Here is a 17315-nt window from a genome sequence, read left to right as displayed (position 1 = left end):
CTGTTCCTGTGCGAGAAACCTGCACCAGTGCTCCATCACTGACGGCACAGAAGTGCTTCCTGATGTTCAAGTGAATCTTTAATCTTATTGCTGAAAAGCTGAAGCAGTGCATGAAATCAAATGACTGTCAAGTCCATAACGGCCACCTCATCATCCTCAGCTTGACTTGTAAATTTAAAGGCTGAAGACTTGACAGCACTGTAGCTTATGTACTATGCAACAACCTCACTAGAATCCGTTATGCAGCAACACCAGCTACACTAAGCTTACCTGCCAGCATTTCTGATTTCAACTGCTTGTAGTCTTACAACAGGAATCAGTGCAGACTAATAAACCTTCCTGTTCTGTGTGACACAGGATCAGCTCTTCAACTTTTTGTTTTCTTTCTTCATTATACCATTTGCTTTATTGCATTCTTAATTTACCATTCCCAATTTGCACCAGTTAGAGCTTAACTGCAAACCTGCCTGCCTAGAAGATGCAATAGTTGCTTTCACTAATCCTAACCTCACCTTGGAATGCAGACATTTATCAACAAGCCAGAATTTGCAGACTCAAGAGTCTGCTGGCAGAAGACCTCTCCCCCAAAATGCAGCTCCCAGCTTCCTTCGATTTCCAAAGACAGGAGGTGCTCTTAGGAGTCTCTAGTTCTTTTTGTTCCAAAACACAGTTACATAATGATTCCTTCAAGTTTTCTGGTTTAGCTCTTCATTTTGCTTATTTGGCAATGCACAAGATCTCACTGTCCTGTCTCAATGCCTTTTCTCCTCTAAGGAGGATTCACTAATAACTCTCACCTGCCCTATGTTATTTGGAAACCTTTTTCAGTAGCAGCTTGTTTTACATCACAGCTATACCCAGCAATTACATTTCCTGCAGGTTTTTGTTTCATCACCAGATTTCCTGACAACTGACTCACTGCATCTTTTTCCATGCTTAATATTTCAGCTTGATTGTATGACACCTGTTTTCCTCTCATTCATTGCATCAGATTGCTTGCTTTGCTTACACTTTTATACATCCAAATCCTGCTGTCATTCATTCAAATACGTGATTTAGAACAGTGGCTCAGAGAATCCTTTTTCAGCATTATAGCATGTTGGAACTTGTGTTTACAAACACCCGGGAGGCCTCGACTTTGACTAGAAGAAATTCTCATTAAAATATCCCTTCTGTCTGGCAGTAGGAATGATTAACACAGATGCAGTGATCTTTTTGTTGTTTACTTTTCATGCGCACGTGAGAGAGAATACTCTAATAGCTGCAACTGCCACGGTGGAAGAATCTGTGCTACAGCTAAGGTCTACTTGCTGTGCTGCAGTGGATTGGAGGCTCATTCAAAGCTATAGCACTCGCTGCTCGCAGTATCTAAAGGAATGTAAGATATCTACATATTCTCTGAGCTCTAAAGCACAGTATTTCAAGTATTACTTCACACTGAGTACATCTCCTATTAGGATCGTAGTGCACCAGCAAACAGTGGTTACTGTAAAGCAGCCACAGCAATGAAGTTCCCATCAGGTTCTTCAGATCTCGCTCCGAGGTTCACTTAGCGACACACGCCCCGATAAGAGGCGCACAAGAGATTCCTTCTCCCCATGTCAGCATCAAGCTCTCTTTCTTTTCAAATAAACGAATTTGACTCTTTATCCCTTTTGTTGCAGGCTGAGTACTTTCTTTGAAGCTTTTCAGATCTTTCATAATCTGCTTGAAACTGATACCAGAGCTCCACCTTATAATCATAAGTAAAGCAAATACAATCGTGTTCCTTAAATACTGCATGTGTAGCCATGAAGAAGGGTAGTCATCCCCCCTGGCTCAACATACTGAAATTGAGATTGCTCCCAATTCTAGAAGAACCCAGTATAATACAGTGGTGCTCCACAAGGCTGGTGTTTGACAAGGGCATTTTCAGTTCCTTTACCTTCCCTGATTACATAACAAAATGAGTGTTCTGCAGTTGCAAACATAGCAAAGTGAAAGCACACTGAACAGCCCTGTCCAGCAGCAAACTAGGTCAGTCATGTTTGTGACTCCTCAGAATTGAGTGCATGCAGAGAAGAACTCAAGATGTGCAATGACAGCACTGAGGTGGCAAGGCCAACACAATCTTGTTCCAGAAAGTACCTCATATTCTGTCTCTACCCCACTCACCAGAATTGCATGGCTCAAAGATCACCTGAACAGCTCTTCTTACACCCCTCATCCCAGAGCCTATAAAGTTTACAAGTAATCACATCAGTCTGCTTGAAAAGAGATCTATTTGTTTAAAAAAACGAACAAAAAAAACCCAGTCAACAAAAATCAAACCAACCCCAACCCACGCAAAAGCAAAAAAGTAAAACTCCAGAAAAACAGCCTTTCCACAGCTCCTGCTCGTGCTGCAGAGCAAGGCTGGGAAAGCCTCTCTCCTCCCTTGACCTCACATGCCCTTCAACCACGGCCAGGCTCGGAAGGGGATGGAAAGTGCCAAGTGTTAAGGTGCAGCTCAGCTCTCGATGCTCTCAGTCTCTCAAGTACTGTTGGCCTGCTCCTGCTCAAACAGTGCCATGGCTAAATGTGAGCGGGACGCAAGCCCTTCCAAGTTACTGAGGACGCAGCGGTGGTACAGCTCCTCGCTCAGCCGGGGGTTGCAGCTCCTCAGTGCATATTTCTGCACTAACCCAGGCTCCACGGCCCGAAATAAGTGCAAACCAGAATAATGGAGGAAGACATCAAATACCTCCATGCTCTCCAGCACTTCATCTCGATCTAGGATATCAGCTGCTAGCTTGGTACGTGCTGTCATATAGTCAGAGTTATAAAAGCAGGCCTCAGCGAAGGAATGTCTGTCAAAATGTCCATCCTTCAGGAAGTCAGTGCTGGAGGAAGCAGTCTGCTCGCCACGGTACACCAGTGCAGGGTTGAACTCTTGAAAGTGCACTGGGAAAAAGACCTGCCAATTGCTGATCGTATTCATGCGGCAGCGGTTCAGGAACTCCATGTTGATTTCTGTCCAGACACTGGCCAAGAAGAACAAGGTGTCCACGGGGTGCTTCTTAGAGACTATATCCATGAGCTTCACTTGTGACGGCACCTCAGTTTTGACACTAATCCAGGGGATTTTGACTTCTGCATAGCGTTTCTCCAGCTCTCCTACCATGGCCTTGACTCCAGCAAATACATCTACCTGGCTGACTCGCTGGGCATCATACGGATGGTAGATGAAAAGCAAAGTCAACAAGGCATTATCATGTGTGTCCAGCGTGTTCATAGCATACATATCCAGGAAGTTTGACACGAAATCCAAGTCCTGCACCGTCAGCGGAAGCACCAGTTGCACACGTGTGGCCTCTGTTACGTACGGCATGGGAATAATTTCTACCTTACTCAAGGGCCGCACTAAGCTCACTCGCTTAACTAGGACGTGACTGTGGCCCTTTTGGGTCACTGCCTCCAGCAGCAGGTCCAGCGTGTATTCCATCCCTCGGGTGGGGTCGAAGCGCCGGTAGCCGTTCAGCAACTGCCGCTTGCTGAACCGGAGCAAGGGCTGGTAGCGGCTGTTAAGCTGCTCCAGTGCTGACTCAATAATGTCGCTGACATCTGCTTTGCTGGCTCCAGAGAGCTCACACTTGGGGGAGCCATCAAGGCAGGAGAAGAGGTGCTGCTCAGTGAAGTAGTCCCAGCTGATGACCTCAAAACGCGACTTTGGAAGAAATGGAGAATTGATCCCCACAGGCCACGTCAAGCTTGCCTCGCCCGCAGGAGTCAGCGAGGTCAGATTCCTGATCTGCATCTGTGCAAAGAGAACACACACTGACTGATCACTGACCCTTTCTCACAGGTACAGGCCATGTCCCGCTCAGACCTGCTTCGCCATTAGAGCTGTATCTCCGTAGTTTTGAATTGCATGGTATCAGAGTGCTAAGTCTGAGAGACAGGACTATCTTTTGTGTTTGGCTGATGGTCATATACAAATAGAAACGATACCCTCCTATGACAAAGTTGGAAGAAAAGGAAATTTGTTCAGACAGTAGTTTTTGCAGATTTCCCTTACCACATACCTGCAGTTCCTGGATCTCCTCGTAGGCTCTCTCCAGCTGGATCCTGCTGAAGTGCTTGTGCAGCCGGTACATCAGGGTCATGTCAGAAACGGGGTGCACAGCAATAGCTGCTTGGAACTCCTCTTCCTCCTCCTTCTCTGGATCAGCGTTTTTAGCCAGTTCATACGTATGGTAATACTGACCCTGAAAAGGACAAAAGCCAGTAAGACTGGTATGGAATGCTACCATTCACAGTGAAGCCTTCCCTCACCCCAGACATGCATCCTCTCCTGCCTCTAAGCTGACTGCAGGACCCAGAGGTAAGAACACAACACAACAGTTCTCATTCCAGATGCTACCTCTATATACTACAAGCCTGTTTATTTAATGCTGCCACAAGAGACAACTCTCTCCTCCTCCATCTTACATCAGAATCAAGCAGAAAAGCCCTTTTGCTGTACAGCAGGGACTAGTAAGAGCATGGGGTCCATCCAACTTAGCTAACACAAAACTCTCGGGAGAGAGGTAGTACCTGGAGCTGGGACACACAAGGGATGCCAAGGAAATCGATGATGCAACGTCCCAGCCACTCATCCGGGCGCACGCTGAGGATCTCGTTGCGGCAGCTGTCCAGGTGTGGATGAAGTTTCAGCAGCAGGCTGCGGGACAGCAGGTAGCCAAAGCCACCATGGCAATAGCGAGCCTGCTCATCTCCCCCAATGAACTCCTCTGCTCGTCCCAGGTAGACATCTTGGTTAATACTGAGATGCGTCACCAGAGCCTTGACTTGCTCAGCCTGGGCATAGGTGTCATCCTGCATGATGTAGAACCAGTCATAGTCAGAACCGAAGTGCTGGTGGATATAGTACATGGTCTCATACATCAGCCAGATGGGTCGCTCATCCCCGTGGGCCACCAGCACCATGCCATGAGGCACCTTGGCGCTGCGCAGCCCTGTGAAGTACAGCAAGCGCGAGAAGTGATGAGCAATGGTCTTGTTCACAGCCACTGCCAGAGTATTCAGGGTAGCCCTGGAAGTCAGCACTGCCACAAATAGCCTCTCATGGAATCCCAGCTCTGTCTGAATGTAGCGAGTTCTGTAAAGAAAGGACAGAACCACATCACAAACTACTGGGTGACAAAAACCAGAAGATAACTCGGTGCCAGAACTTCCTAACTGCTGGCAGGACACCTCTGTAACTTTCCCCACCACCTGGGATAAATCTTTAATTGCTGGAACTTAGAAACAGCGAAGAAATCAACCTTAAAAGTAGAGCTTTAAGACCAGACTCACTAGGAAAAATCCCATTTAATAAAAGCACAAGTTTCTTTCAATCTGGCAGTACTTAGTCAAACTACTGCAAGTTAAAACAGTGAATTCAGAGCCAACCACTAGCAAGCCACGCACATCGTTACTAACAGCTTAGAACTTCCCCAATGAATAGGGTAGTTAATAATTTTGTAAGAGCCACTTCACACATTATTAGCCACAAGTCACAGGAGAGGGAATATTCCCAGCCCTCCTGGGTGGTTTTTTTTTTTGGTTTTTTTTTTTTGTTTGCTTTGAAAAGCTCGCTACTGCTCCCCTTTAAGAGAGCTATCTCAGCACCACACCATGCTGTTACAACCGATGTTTTTACACTACGTCACGTATTTCAAACTGCGCATCTCAGCTTGAACACGTTAACTCATTAGAAGCCACAGAGCTCCGAACACGCAATGCGCACGACCGCCTTCCTCCAGGAGCAGCCCACCCACCAAAGAACAGGTTTTACCTGAGCACCTTCTTGTAAGGCTTATTGGGGTCCCGGTAGTACGGCACGATCCGAGGCCGGAAGTCCTCATGGCCCGGGCCCGGCCCGGCCTCAGCCGCCTCGTGCCCCGCCCCGCCGCGGAGCTTGGCCCGGCCCGCCGCTCCCAGGCACAGCTCGTCGCCGCCGCCCTGGCTCCAGGAGGCGCGCAGCAAGCTGAGGCTGCAGCCCAGGGACAGGCCGAGCACGAGCGGCAGCGCGGGCCGCAGCGCCGCCAGCAGCGCAGCTAAGCGCATAGCGACGGCGGGCACCGCGCTCCGGAGGCGACCGCGGTCCCGTTACGGCTGGGCTGCGCTCGCGGCGCCGCGGGACATGGCCGGGCACTCCGCCCGGCAGCTGAGCAGAGCGAACCCTGCAGGGAGCGTGACGGGCTCGGCCCGCGCCCCTCAGCGGCCCCGCGGCGCGGCCCGCTGCGGGCAGGGCGGTGCGGCGGCGTGGAGGCCTCGGACGGGGCCGGCCCGGAGCGCTGTGCCGGGGCGGGGAGCGGGACCCAGCCGGCCGCTCTCCCACTGCTGCCACCTCAACCGCCTCATCGCCACCCTCTATGCTTCCGCTTCCTCTTTCCTCTCTATGGTGCCTCGGCAACCGCTCTATCCGCCTGCCGCCTCGCCTCTATGGTAGCGCGAGGCGCGGCTCCAGTGGCACATCCGGGGCGGGGCCTGAGCCGGCCGGCGCGGTGCACGCCGGGATGCGCAGTGCCCTGCCCGGAGCGGCGCGGCCGCCCGGCGTGGGTGACGCTTCGCGCTCCGATTGGCTGCCGCGCCGGGGGGCGGGGCATGCGCACGCGGTAGCGGCTGTCCTGTTGCGACAGAAGGAAAGCGCGGAGCGGCCGGTGCGGGTTGATCTGCGCGGGCCGGGCCGGGCCGGGCGCTTGCGGGCGGAAGGGTGCTGGGCGGGGATTGGTGCCGCGGGCGGGGATTGGTGCCGCGGGCGGTTCTCGACCCGGTCCGGTGGCGCCGCGTGCTCCGGGGCGGAGCGGGGATCCGGGGCGGGCCGGGGTGGCGCGGCCTAACGGCCTCTTTCCCATCGCAGCCGCTTCTCCCCGCCGCGCCATGCCCTCGGACCTGGCCAAGAAGAAGGCGGCCAAGAAAAAGGAGGCGGCGAAGGCCCGGCAGCGGCCCCGCCGCGCCCCGGAGGAGAACGGCGATGCCGGGACGGAGCCACAGGAGGTTCGGGCACCGGAGGCCAACGGAACGCCGCTGCCAGGTGAGAGGCGGTACTGCCCGATCCCGGCCTCGCCGCTACGGTTGTAGCCCGGCGGCGCCGCGTGCGTCCCGGCACCCGAGCGCCCCGAGGGCGCCGTCAGCGGGCGGCAATGGGGCCAGACTGCAGCGCGTGGGGCCGGCTGTGCAGACGCAGCGCCTCAGGGGCCGCTCCCTTCCGTGTACCGGCGGGGCTCCGTGATCGTCTGTACGCGGCTTCGTGCGGCTGTGGCGTTCCCTGGAGTCTCCTTTGGAACTGCCGGATGAAGGCAGAGCGCTGCGGGTACCCTCAGGCAGGCGCTGTCTCGAGCTCTTGGCACTTGAAGCCCGGCCCCGCTGGATTCGTGCTGCAGCAGGCGCTGTGTTCCTTTTTTCGCTGTTAAAGTCAGCGCTGCTGCTAACCTCCGTCCGTTTCTCGGGGCTGTGCCTGGTCTGCAGGGGCCGAAGTCTTGAGGACCGTGGGTGAGGTGAAGCTTACCGGGGCGGCGCTCCCCCTGCCCGGTGACCCGCGGACTGCTGGGCACGTGTTTTCCAGGAGTGATAGCTTCGGGCCATAGCGCGATATTTATGAGGTGCTTAGCGCAGGACCCCGGGCGGGCAGAGGCCGTGCTGCGGGGAGCGCGGTGGAACCCTCTGCCGAGATCCCGGCTCTTGGCCGCCCCCGTGAGCCCGGCGGACCCCCGCCGTCCTGCGCTGCCCTGGCCCTGCTCTCGTGCTGCGACCGCGGGCGCCGCGTCCCGAGCCTCCGGCTGTGGGCGGGGCCTGGGCGCCCGCCCGGTCCGAGCCCGCCAATCGCTTTCAGTCGTCCTGGGTCATTTGCATGTCGCGCTCCCATTGGTGGAGGCAGGGCGGCGCGGGCCGAGCGCTCTCGGAGCGCTGAGGGCTCAGCCGGGTGCGGGGCTGCGCGGCGGGCGGCGGGTTGGAAAAGCAACTTGTTTGTGTCGGCCCCTGTGAAGGTGCCGTTTATTCAGCGCGGAGCTGCTTCGTGCCTCAGCCGGCGTGCCTGCGGTGCTTGCACAGGGACTTCTATGGCGGCGCGCTTTGCGGCGCTTCTCCCCGTAGGCAGGGCTGGCTGCGGGGCCGCCGTGCTGCCCGGGGGGCTGCTGCTGGCGGTCGAGCCCAGCGGCGTTGCTCGGTGCCGTAACGCGGGCGGTCTGAGCGGCACGGCTCCGCTCTCCTTAGCTGAGTGTTGTAGCGTCCCTGGTGCGCTTTCCTTCAAACGGCAGGTTGTCATCGGGGTGAGAATGGAGCTGTGAGTGCAGCAGCAGCAGAGCTGTGGCTCTGTCCGACAGCACGAGCAAACAGATGGGCCTGTTGTCTCCTCAGAAGTTGGTGGGGTCTCTTTATATGGCACTGCTTCCCTTATCTTTCCTGTTATTTACTTCCTGCCCAAGGTCCCTTGAGGCCAGCCATGTCCTTAAACTAGCGACCAAAAGTGCGGAAGCCTTTTCTCCATCACAGCCCTTTGTGCACAGAATGGCCTGGGTTGAAAGGGGCCCCAAAGATCACGAAGCTCCAACCCCCACCACAGGCAGGGCCACCAACCTCCACATTTCATAGCAGCCCAGGCTGCTCAGGGCCCCAACCGACCTGGCCTTGAACACCTCCAGGTGTTCAGCCATAGAGGGCCGTCCACCACTTGGATCCCAGGCCAGCTGCTCTGGCTGCTCCCTGCGTAGCTTTGGTCAGCTCATGTTTTTAGAGCGGCTGTAAGCCGTGTTAGATTGCTACGCCTCCATGTGCTGAACTGCAGAACAACGCTGTTGCTCTAGGCCTCCTCAGTATTTCTGTAGCAGTGGCGATGCTGCTTATTGTTATAGTCCTGGTCTTACTGGTTTAGGGGCTTACAGCTTCCTGTGTGTTTGTGAGTCAGCAGCACTTCTGATTCTTCTCTCCATACAGAAGTGGACGCTCTCACGAAAGAGTTGGAGGACTTTGAATTGAAGAAAGCTGCTGCTCGTGCTGTAACAGGAGTGCTGGCTTCCCATCCCAACAGCACTGATGTGCACATCATTAACCTCTCGCTGACCTTCCATGGCCAAGAGCTGCTGAGCGATACAAAACTTGAGCTGAATTCCGGGAGGCGATACGGCCTCATTGGACTCAATGGGATCGGTGAGTTGTGGGCCTCCTGGTGCTCAGTGAAGGTTCTGTGATGCTGGGAAGTTGGATGGATGTGTGGGGTAAATGCTGGAAACCAGAAAAATGGTTTGTAGATGTGGGTGGGACATGGCACTGTCATCTCCTGCATTTCTCCATACGTGAGCAATTGTTGGCAGGAGCATGAGGTCGCATCCTGGCTTTGGACTGTGCTTTTGGACTGGTTTCTGTGGAGAGCAGGGTGAGATGCCTGGGATCTGTGAATCTGATTCCTTTTTGCAGGCTTTGTGTAGCAGTCAGCCCAACACTGCTGCTGCTGGCTGAACAAATGTCATAGTATGGAGTGGTTGGCAGTGTGTATGATCGCTGGGGAAATAGTGCTGTGTATGGAAAGATGCAGAATATGGGTACAGCTGAAGAAGAGCTAGTAACAGTGATGAGCTGTTTAACTTCCAGGCTCTCTCATGATGAGTATAACGTTTTCCTCTTATTAGAAGAGTCTTTAGAGGCTGATGCCGTGGTAACAGATGTTAGATCTGATTAGGCAGCAAGAAGTTTACAGCAGAGATAAAGCTCCCTATACCTGAGCGAGTGCTGAACTGCAGTGGTGCTGCTGTCTCCCTGATTTCTTATGGGCAAGAAGTTGTCAAGGATTTTCTTGCGTTGTAAAGAGAGAGAGTAATGTGATCTAATTGTATCTCACCTGTGGGTTGTTTGTTTTTTTTGTGGCTTATCTAACTGAATCCAGCAGATAACTGTGGAGTGTCTGTCTGCACACAGGGAAATCCATGCTTTTGTCAGCTATTGGGAAACGAGAAGTGCCCATTCCAGAGCACATCGACATCTATCACCTGACCCGAGAGATGCCTCCCAGTGACAAGACCCCTCTGCAGTGTGTGATGGAGGTGGATACAGAGAGGTCCATGTTAGAACGAGAAGCAGAGCGTCTGGCTCACGAAGATGGTAAAGCTTTTCAGAGTCCCTGTGGACAAGGGCACTTAGTCCACTTTCCCTTCCCACTGAAGAAAAGGTCTTACCTGGGTTCCTTGGCAGTTTTTACCGTACCTCTGTCTCCCAACTGCCCTGTAGTTGAAAAGTCCTGTAGGATTCCACTTCTTTAGGTAATAATCCTATGCAGCTGCTTAAGAAGTACCTAAGGCATGCGAGTGGAGAGGTCAGAGTAGTGGTGAAGCAGATGGACTTTGAACTTTCTCAGCTGTACGTACATGCAGCTGAGAGCCCATTATTGCTGAAGTGCTGACAGGCAGGCTCTTTTTCAGCGGAGTGTGAGAAACTCATGGAGTTGTATGAACGTCTGGAGGAGCTGGATGCTGACAAGGCAGAAGCGCGGGCCTCCCGTATCCTACACGGCTTGGGGTTTACGCCAGCCATGCAGAGGAAGAAGCTGAAGGACTTTAGTGGTGGCTGGAGAATGAGGGTGGCTCTTGCGAGGTGAGTGGTGCGGTGCCTGCTGCCTCCGGGGAGAATGCCTGGCTGTTCCTCAGCTCAAAGCCACGAAACAGTTCCGAGAACTCAGAGCAGAGCTCAGAGGCTTTGGGTACCAACATTTACCTTATGCTGTCATCTTCCCTCTCCTTTTAGAGCCCTCTTCATTCGGCCATTTATGCTACTGCTAGATGAACCCACAAACCACCTTGACCTGGATGCCTGCGTGTGGTTGGAAGAAGAACTGAAAACGTAAGCATGGAGAAGTGTGCAGCTTCCCTGGGCTGTGGTTGTCTGCACAAACATCTTGTCAGCACGTGAAGCAAGTGCTACAGAAATAATTGTCTATAGTTCTTGTGGCTGCATGACTATGCTGCAGCACCAGTTATACCCTCATGTAGCTTGCTGGTACATGTTTGTTACAGAGGGGTTCTTGACACAAGGGCAATGATTTCAAGACAAGCCTGTCTCTTTCTCAGTGAAGAAATAAGAAGTACTGGTTTATACTTACCTATACTGGTTAAACCTACTTCCTGAAGGCCAGGAGCAGCCCTGGCAGCTGCGTGCTCTACCAGTAGTGTGAGCTTTCCAGACCTGGCTTACAGCTCAACTTTCTGCATATTGTTTTTCTGTTGTCTGTAGTGTCTGAGTCTCAGTTTCATCTTGTTATGGTATGTCAAGGTAACTGGGTGTTGTAAACAAAGTTAAAATGTCAGTGATTGGTTAAAATGTTCAGGAATAGCCATGAAATTTGATATCCGGGTTGTGCATTAAAAACATTGTGAATGCAAGCATGTGAGAAGGGCTTTTCTTTTGCAGAGGTTATTCCATCAGCTCTGTCAGTTGAACCTTCTGCATGTCTGTTTGATAAATCAGATGTTTTAGGAAAGTAATCAGAACCTCTCTTTTTGGGAGGATGCGTTTACCAGTCATTGCACAGATTTGGAGTCAGTCTCAGTGTGCCTAAGGGATAGCAGTCAGTAACAAGACAAAAATGAGAAGCAAAGGTTGGAATTTCTAAGAAGTGTGATAGCAGTGGAGTTGTGCATCAGTAGCACCGCTAATCCACCACACAACTTTTAACTCTTTGTGAGTATGGGGGAAGAGTGCTGTGCAGTGGAGGGCGTCTTACAAAGCCGGATGCAGCTACTTACTGCAAAATTCCTGAAGCATCTCTGAGGCTGTTATCTTTTTGCTCTTCGTTTGCCTATAGACAGAAGAGCTCTGGTGCACATAAATCCCTTGTCGCCATCAGGGCCAGTGAGCAGTTCTTTTTATTGAGTTCTGTGGTGTCGCAGGTTCAAGCGGATCCTCGTGCTGATATCCCACTCCCAGGACTTCCTGAATGGCATCTGCACCAACATCATCCACATGCACAACCGCAAACTGAAGTACTATACGGTGAGTGAGCGGTGTTCTGCCAGCCAGCAGAAACAGGGTGCCGTCCTCTGGGGTCTGTCTGATGTTCTGTGCTCCACCTCTTCAGGGAAATTATGATCAATATGTCAAAACTCGCTTGGAACTGGAAGAAAACCAAATGAAGCGTTTCCACTGGGAGCAAGATCAGATTGCCCACATGAAGGTATCTGCCTGCCTGCACAAACGTCTTTCTGCCCAGGCCTGTGGGCACCTCAGCCATTTTGTCACGGCTTTTGGCTAACTGTATTTTGTTGCAGAATTACATTGCACGATTTGGTCATGGCAGTGCAAAGCTGGCCAGGCAAGCTCAGAGCAAGGAGAAGACCCTTCAAAAAATGATGGCTTCTGGCTTGACAGAGAGAGTGGTAAATGACAAGGTGAGATCTCTAATAGGATTGCATCTAGAGATCAGTACAGGAAACTTGGGCTGGATAAGCAGAACGAACTTTAGCTGACAGCAGGAATGGCTGACACAGCAGAAAGAAAGAATGGAAACCCCTTCTGCATGACAGAAGGTTAAATTTACTGAAGTCAGTGTAGTGTTGAGGAGTTAAAGAGGAGAATTAACTTTTTCCAGTTGAGAGAAAGGGATTTGTGATACCAGCAGGGGCTCTTTTGCAGACATGGAAACAAATGTCTAAAAAATTAGAGATCTGGGAAGATGCTCAGAGTAACCCCTGCTTATTTGAAGAGTTTAAGCCCCCAGTTGCTTCAAGGGGAAAGAAAAAGGGAATTGTTAGGCAGCAGATGAGCTTGCATGAGTTGTTACAGGGCTCTTAGAAAGGTTGTGTTTTGTTACTTTGGTTTGAAGATGATGCCTGTAGTGAGGTTGTACTGGAATAACAAGGCTAGCTTGTGCTCCAGGTTGTCTAACAAGTGGATATTCATTCTTGACAGACTTTATCATTCTATTTCCCACCCTGTGGAAAAATCCCTCCTCCTGTCATCATGGTGCAGAACGTCAGCTTCAAATACACAAAGGATGGCGTAAGTACAGAACGTGTGCAGGTCGTGTGAAAACCACGTGTATCTGTGCTTTGTTGGGAAGTGTGAGGCTTCTGGAATCAGACTTCTTGGCAGTGCTGATACTGAGTCTGCTGGGGACAGAGCTGTACAGTTGCATGGAGATTCTGGGTAGTAATGGAAAGGCATGTTGTGTGTAATGATGTGTGTGGCTTGCAGCCGTGGATCTATAACAACCTGGAGTTTGGGATTGACCTGGATACCCGTGTCGCTCTTGTTGGACCCAACGGAGCTGGAAAGTCAACACTGCTGAAACTGCTCACAGGAGAGGTATGCCTACAGCATCGTCTTCCCTGTTTTGGCCCTTTATTCTTTGGGTAGTCTTCAGGGGGTCAGCACTTGTTCACCACGGTACTCCATCAGACTTTAGGATTTCCAAAGGGCTTTCTCTGTCACGCTGTACATTCAGACTGCATCTTCTGCACTGGGGAGGAGACGGATAGATTCTGTTCATTCTGGCATAGAGTGAAAGGAGGGATTTCATGGTGAAATAACTTTTATCTTCCCCTTCTAGTTGCTGCCCACAGATGGGATGATTCGCAAGCATTCACATGTGAAGATCGGCAGATACCACCAGGTACTCCCTGTGGCAACCATCAGGAGCATGAAATACTGGGGAAAAAGCTGCCAGGAACGAGGAATGTTTATCCTCTCTGCCTGCTTCTAAGGCCCATCTCACTGCTGTTCTGTGCCTTGAGCTTGGGGAGGAAACTGTTCTGCTGGCAGAACGGGCTCCACCCAATGTTCTTGTCCCGAAAAGAGGCTTGATGTGATTCTTTCTGTTTAGCCTCTCACCTTGTACAGGAGAGATGGTTGCCTTGTGCTTGATATTGGACAAATCTGTTATTCTGAAGCAGTACACTGCTCCTGGAAAGGAGACTCCTTCCCTAACAGTTCAGCACAGTGAATACACTGGGTGTGAGATTATAATGTGTTCTGCTGCCTAGCTGGTACCAGAGAGATGGAAGGGGGGGGGAGCTACTTCTGACCAGGAGGTGGGTGGCATGCACAGGCTGAAGCTGGCTCTTCTTCTCTGTCAGCACTTGCAAGAGCAGTTGGACTTAGACCTCTCCCCCCTGGAGTACATGATGAAATGCTACCCAGAAATCAAAGAGAAGGAGGAGATGAGAAAAATCATTGGCAGATATGGTCTGACAGGGAAACAGCAAGTGAGTATAAGCTGTTGAAGTTTTCTTTACTCATTGGGGATGTAGAACTACTGTGTTTTCTGTTGCTCTGCTGATGTCTGTCAGTGTGATGCAGTGTGAAGCACGGCATGTCACAGATTCTGAATGCTTTTTCCATCTCCACTTTTAAAACTGGAGGAAAATAACTCATGCCTTAGAGGAACTTTGTTGTCTTAATTTCAGCTGGGATGGAATTGTTTTCTTCAGAGGCCTGGTATGATGCGTTTTGGTTCTAGGAGTAAAACAATGTTGTTAACACTGTGATGTCCATAGTTGCTGCTAAGCAGTGTTGTGCAGAGCCAAGGCCGTTCTCAGCAAAGGGCCCCAGGAGCTGGGAGGGAACAGAATCAGAACAGCTGACTTAAACTGGCAAAGGGATATTGCATAGAGCATGGCATCCAGCAGAAAGAGCTTTGAAGGGGGTGGGAGTTCATCTCTCTTCAATTTCCTGGGGGCTACCTGGGCATCAGTTGGAGGGTGGTGAGCAATTGCTTGTGCATCACTTATTATATACGTTTTTTGGTCTATGTATTTGTCATAATTATCATCCTTTTCTTTTCTCTCAATAAATAGTTTTATCTCAACCCACGAGTTCTGCCAATAACTGTGTAGTGCTCAGCGACCTGCTGAGTTAAACCACATTTCTACTGAAGCAATGTGTTTTTGTGTTGAGGTGGGTGACCCTCCTCGATCTGGGTTGAAGAACAAAGACAGGCTGTGGCATAGTGCTAGCCTCAAACGTGTTTTAATTGTAGCTTGAACTGGCTTGCTTATTTCTGTTTGCGAGGTGAATGCCGGTAGGAGAGGCAAAAGTAAGTTTAGGCTTGTGTCAGGATGGAATGAACAGACAGAGCTCGTCTGACTGCCCTCTGGACCTCTAACAGGAGCTGGGTCTTGGGGTGGACACCTCTTTTTCAGAAGCCCCTGGAATCCCCTTGTTTTGCTGATTAAGGAAGCCTAGGCTAGGTGTACTCCTGATGTGCCTCGCGCCACGCATCTGCTGCATGCAGAGTTTGAGATGTGAATGTTTTCTGATCAGCGTGGCAGTGCAGGAACTGGTGCTGTTCAGTTCCCTGGCGGAGCTGCAAACAGTGTCTTTGTGTGGCAGGTGAGCCCCATCCGGAACCTCTCCGACGGGCAGAAGTGCCGTGTGTGCTTTGCGTGGCTGGCCTGGCAGAATCCCCACATGCTTTTCCTGGATGAGCCCACCAACCACCTGGACATCGAAACGATAGATGCTCTGGCGGATGCTATCAATGACTTTGAAGGAGGAATGATGCTCGTCAGCCACGACTTCAGACTCATCCAACAGGTAAAGAGAGCAGCGAATTTTTGCAAAGCACCTTTCCAACGTTCTGAGTAATTAATCAGGGGGTTTTCAGCTGTCTGCTCCTTATCCCAAAAAGATATGAGTGGAAAAAGTCACGATTCCTTTGCCATGTTCGTGTCGAATGATTACCCGGCCTTGGAGAACACTTGAAGGAGGAAACAAATACTAATAGTGAAGGATAGGTTAAATAGAAATCATGCCATGCTGTGGGAGCTCTAGCTAGGTTGTTTGAAACAGCGCTGGAATAATTTTAGCAGAATTTTCTTTCTCACTTTGTCTGCACAGGTGAGGGAAGTTGCTTCAGTTGCACATAAATGTCGGTTGCTGATTTATCAGCAATAGATTTGTCCGTAAGTTCAGCTATGACTTTGTTTTCCAGTGCAGCAAATCCAAGTAGTTCACGTCAAGAACCACCTTTCTTCAATTCCCAATTTAGTAGGCAATTAATTTCTTTTTCATCTACAAACAAACAAAAGAAATGTTGAGGAGTCAAAGACTGTTCTAAAATCTTACATCCTTTGTTCAGAAAATACCAGATAGGTATTTCCCTGCAGATGTTTTTCTTTGGTAACTGAATGTATGAAACCTAACAGGCTCTTTCCTCCTCGTACTTCAAAGAGTGGGGTCTGGTTAATTTGATCACGTTGGTAAAAAGTAGAGAATGCTGCAGCATGACCTGTCCTCCGTCTCCTCGTGTGCTCCCTTCAGGTTGCTCAGGAGATCTGGGTCTGTGAGAAGCAGACAATCACCAAGTGGCAAGGGGACATCCTTGCCTATAAGGAGCACCTCAAGTCCAAGCTGGTGGATGAGGATCCGCAGCTCACCAAGAGGACCCACAACGTGTGAGCTCCGAGCGGCTGCCCAGGTGCTCTCCAGCAGACTGACAGTGGCCAAGTGACGCGCTCACCTGTTGACTGGAGTGGGGCTGCTGCTACATGTGGCTGTGTTCTAGGATTGCTGCAATACTGCTTCCCTTCGACTTGCCTTGCGCCTCTGTATCTGGACAGATCTCTTCTCTCCCGATCTGGCTTAATTTGGGCAGCCATTTCCCGTATTTAGAAGTCCCATCTGAGCCAGGCCTTGGATCTGGCAGCCTGTGCTGTGGCAGGTAGGGTGTCTGAGTTGCAGTGATACAGAAGTGGAGACCCCGGCCCAGCTTATCCTGCATCTTCCTCCCCAGTTTCTGCTTCAGTTTAGATACTTCACTTCCAACTCCTCTGGCCTCGGTTTGTTTTTAACTATTATTTAACAGTGTAATTACAAGATCTGCCTGAGAACCCATCAGTCAATAAAGAGGGAAGAACAGTCTCGTTTTGTGAGCTGTGGTGGTTGCTGGGGCGTGCTGGGCTCATCGGCCGATATGGGTTTACCAAAGCTCACTGCTGCCAAAGTCCTCTTGTTATGACCAGAAATTGTGCTACCTGTGAAGGGGTGAGCACTGGGCTCTGGAGCTGGGCACAGAGCAGAACCCACGGCTGGAATACTGGGGCTTCCAGGTAATGACAGAAGAGGGAGCAAGCTACACATGCTTTTGTTGTTGTTCATAGATACAGCTCAAAAGGTTCCAAAGATTGGAAAAGTAGAGATGAAATGTAGATCTATAGAATACCAGTGTGTGTGCTCCGCAACAGAGCAGCTTTGATGCATGTTTTTTCTTTCATCTTGAATTTAATGGGCCTAATACAAGGCTCTCAATAAATCAGGATTTTGGGGCTATGAATTATTTATTTGTTCCTAACAGGTTTAACTAAATAACGCTAATCAGCTGAAGTTAG

The 17315-nt window shown here is 50.9% G+C and overlaps 2 protein-coding genes across 2 annotated transcripts; one reads left to right on the top strand and one right to left on the bottom strand.

The window, feature by feature from the left end:
- Nucleotides 1–503: 503 nt before the first annotated feature.
- On the bottom strand, nucleotides 504–6069 carry CHPF2 (chondroitin polymerizing factor 2). The gene is made up of 4 exons (XM_042888044.1): nucleotides 5798–6069; nucleotides 4555–5119; nucleotides 4044–4226; nucleotides 504–3775 (listed from the first exon to the last, which is right to left on the bottom strand). Exons 1-4 carry the CDS (start codon nucleotides 6067–6069, stop codon nucleotides 2513–2515), a joined length of 2283 nt encoding a protein of 760 aa, XP_042743978.1. The 3' UTR covers nucleotides 504–2512.
- A 533-nt stretch (nucleotides 6070–6602) lies between these two features.
- ABCF2 (ATP binding cassette subfamily F member 2) lies at nucleotides 6603–16848 on the top strand. Its single transcript, XM_042888045.1, has 15 exons — nucleotides 6603–6665; nucleotides 6866–7039; nucleotides 8938–9150; nucleotides 9916–10098; nucleotides 10416–10587; nucleotides 10738–10833; nucleotides 11880–11982; nucleotides 12068–12163; nucleotides 12258–12377; nucleotides 12898–12987; nucleotides 13183–13293; nucleotides 13538–13600; nucleotides 14064–14192; nucleotides 15319–15522; nucleotides 16249–16848. Exons 2-15 carry the CDS (start codon nucleotides 6886–6888, stop codon nucleotides 16384–16386), a joined length of 1872 nt encoding a protein of 623 aa, XP_042743979.1. The 5' UTR covers nucleotides 6603–6665; nucleotides 6866–6885; the 3' UTR covers nucleotides 16387–16848.
- Nucleotides 16849–17315: the final 467 nt, after the last annotated feature.

Source organism: Lagopus leucura, unplaced genomic scaffold (genome assembly GCF_019238085.1).
Source record: "Lagopus leucura isolate 7727_CA_CO unplaced genomic scaffold, USGS_WTPT01 Super-Scaffold_100141, whole genome shotgun sequence".
NCBI lineage: Eukaryota > Metazoa > Chordata > Aves > Galliformes > Phasianidae > Lagopus > Lagopus leucura.
Note: the sequence above shows the minus strand (reverse complement) of the source record. Positions and strands in the feature narration are given on the sequence as shown.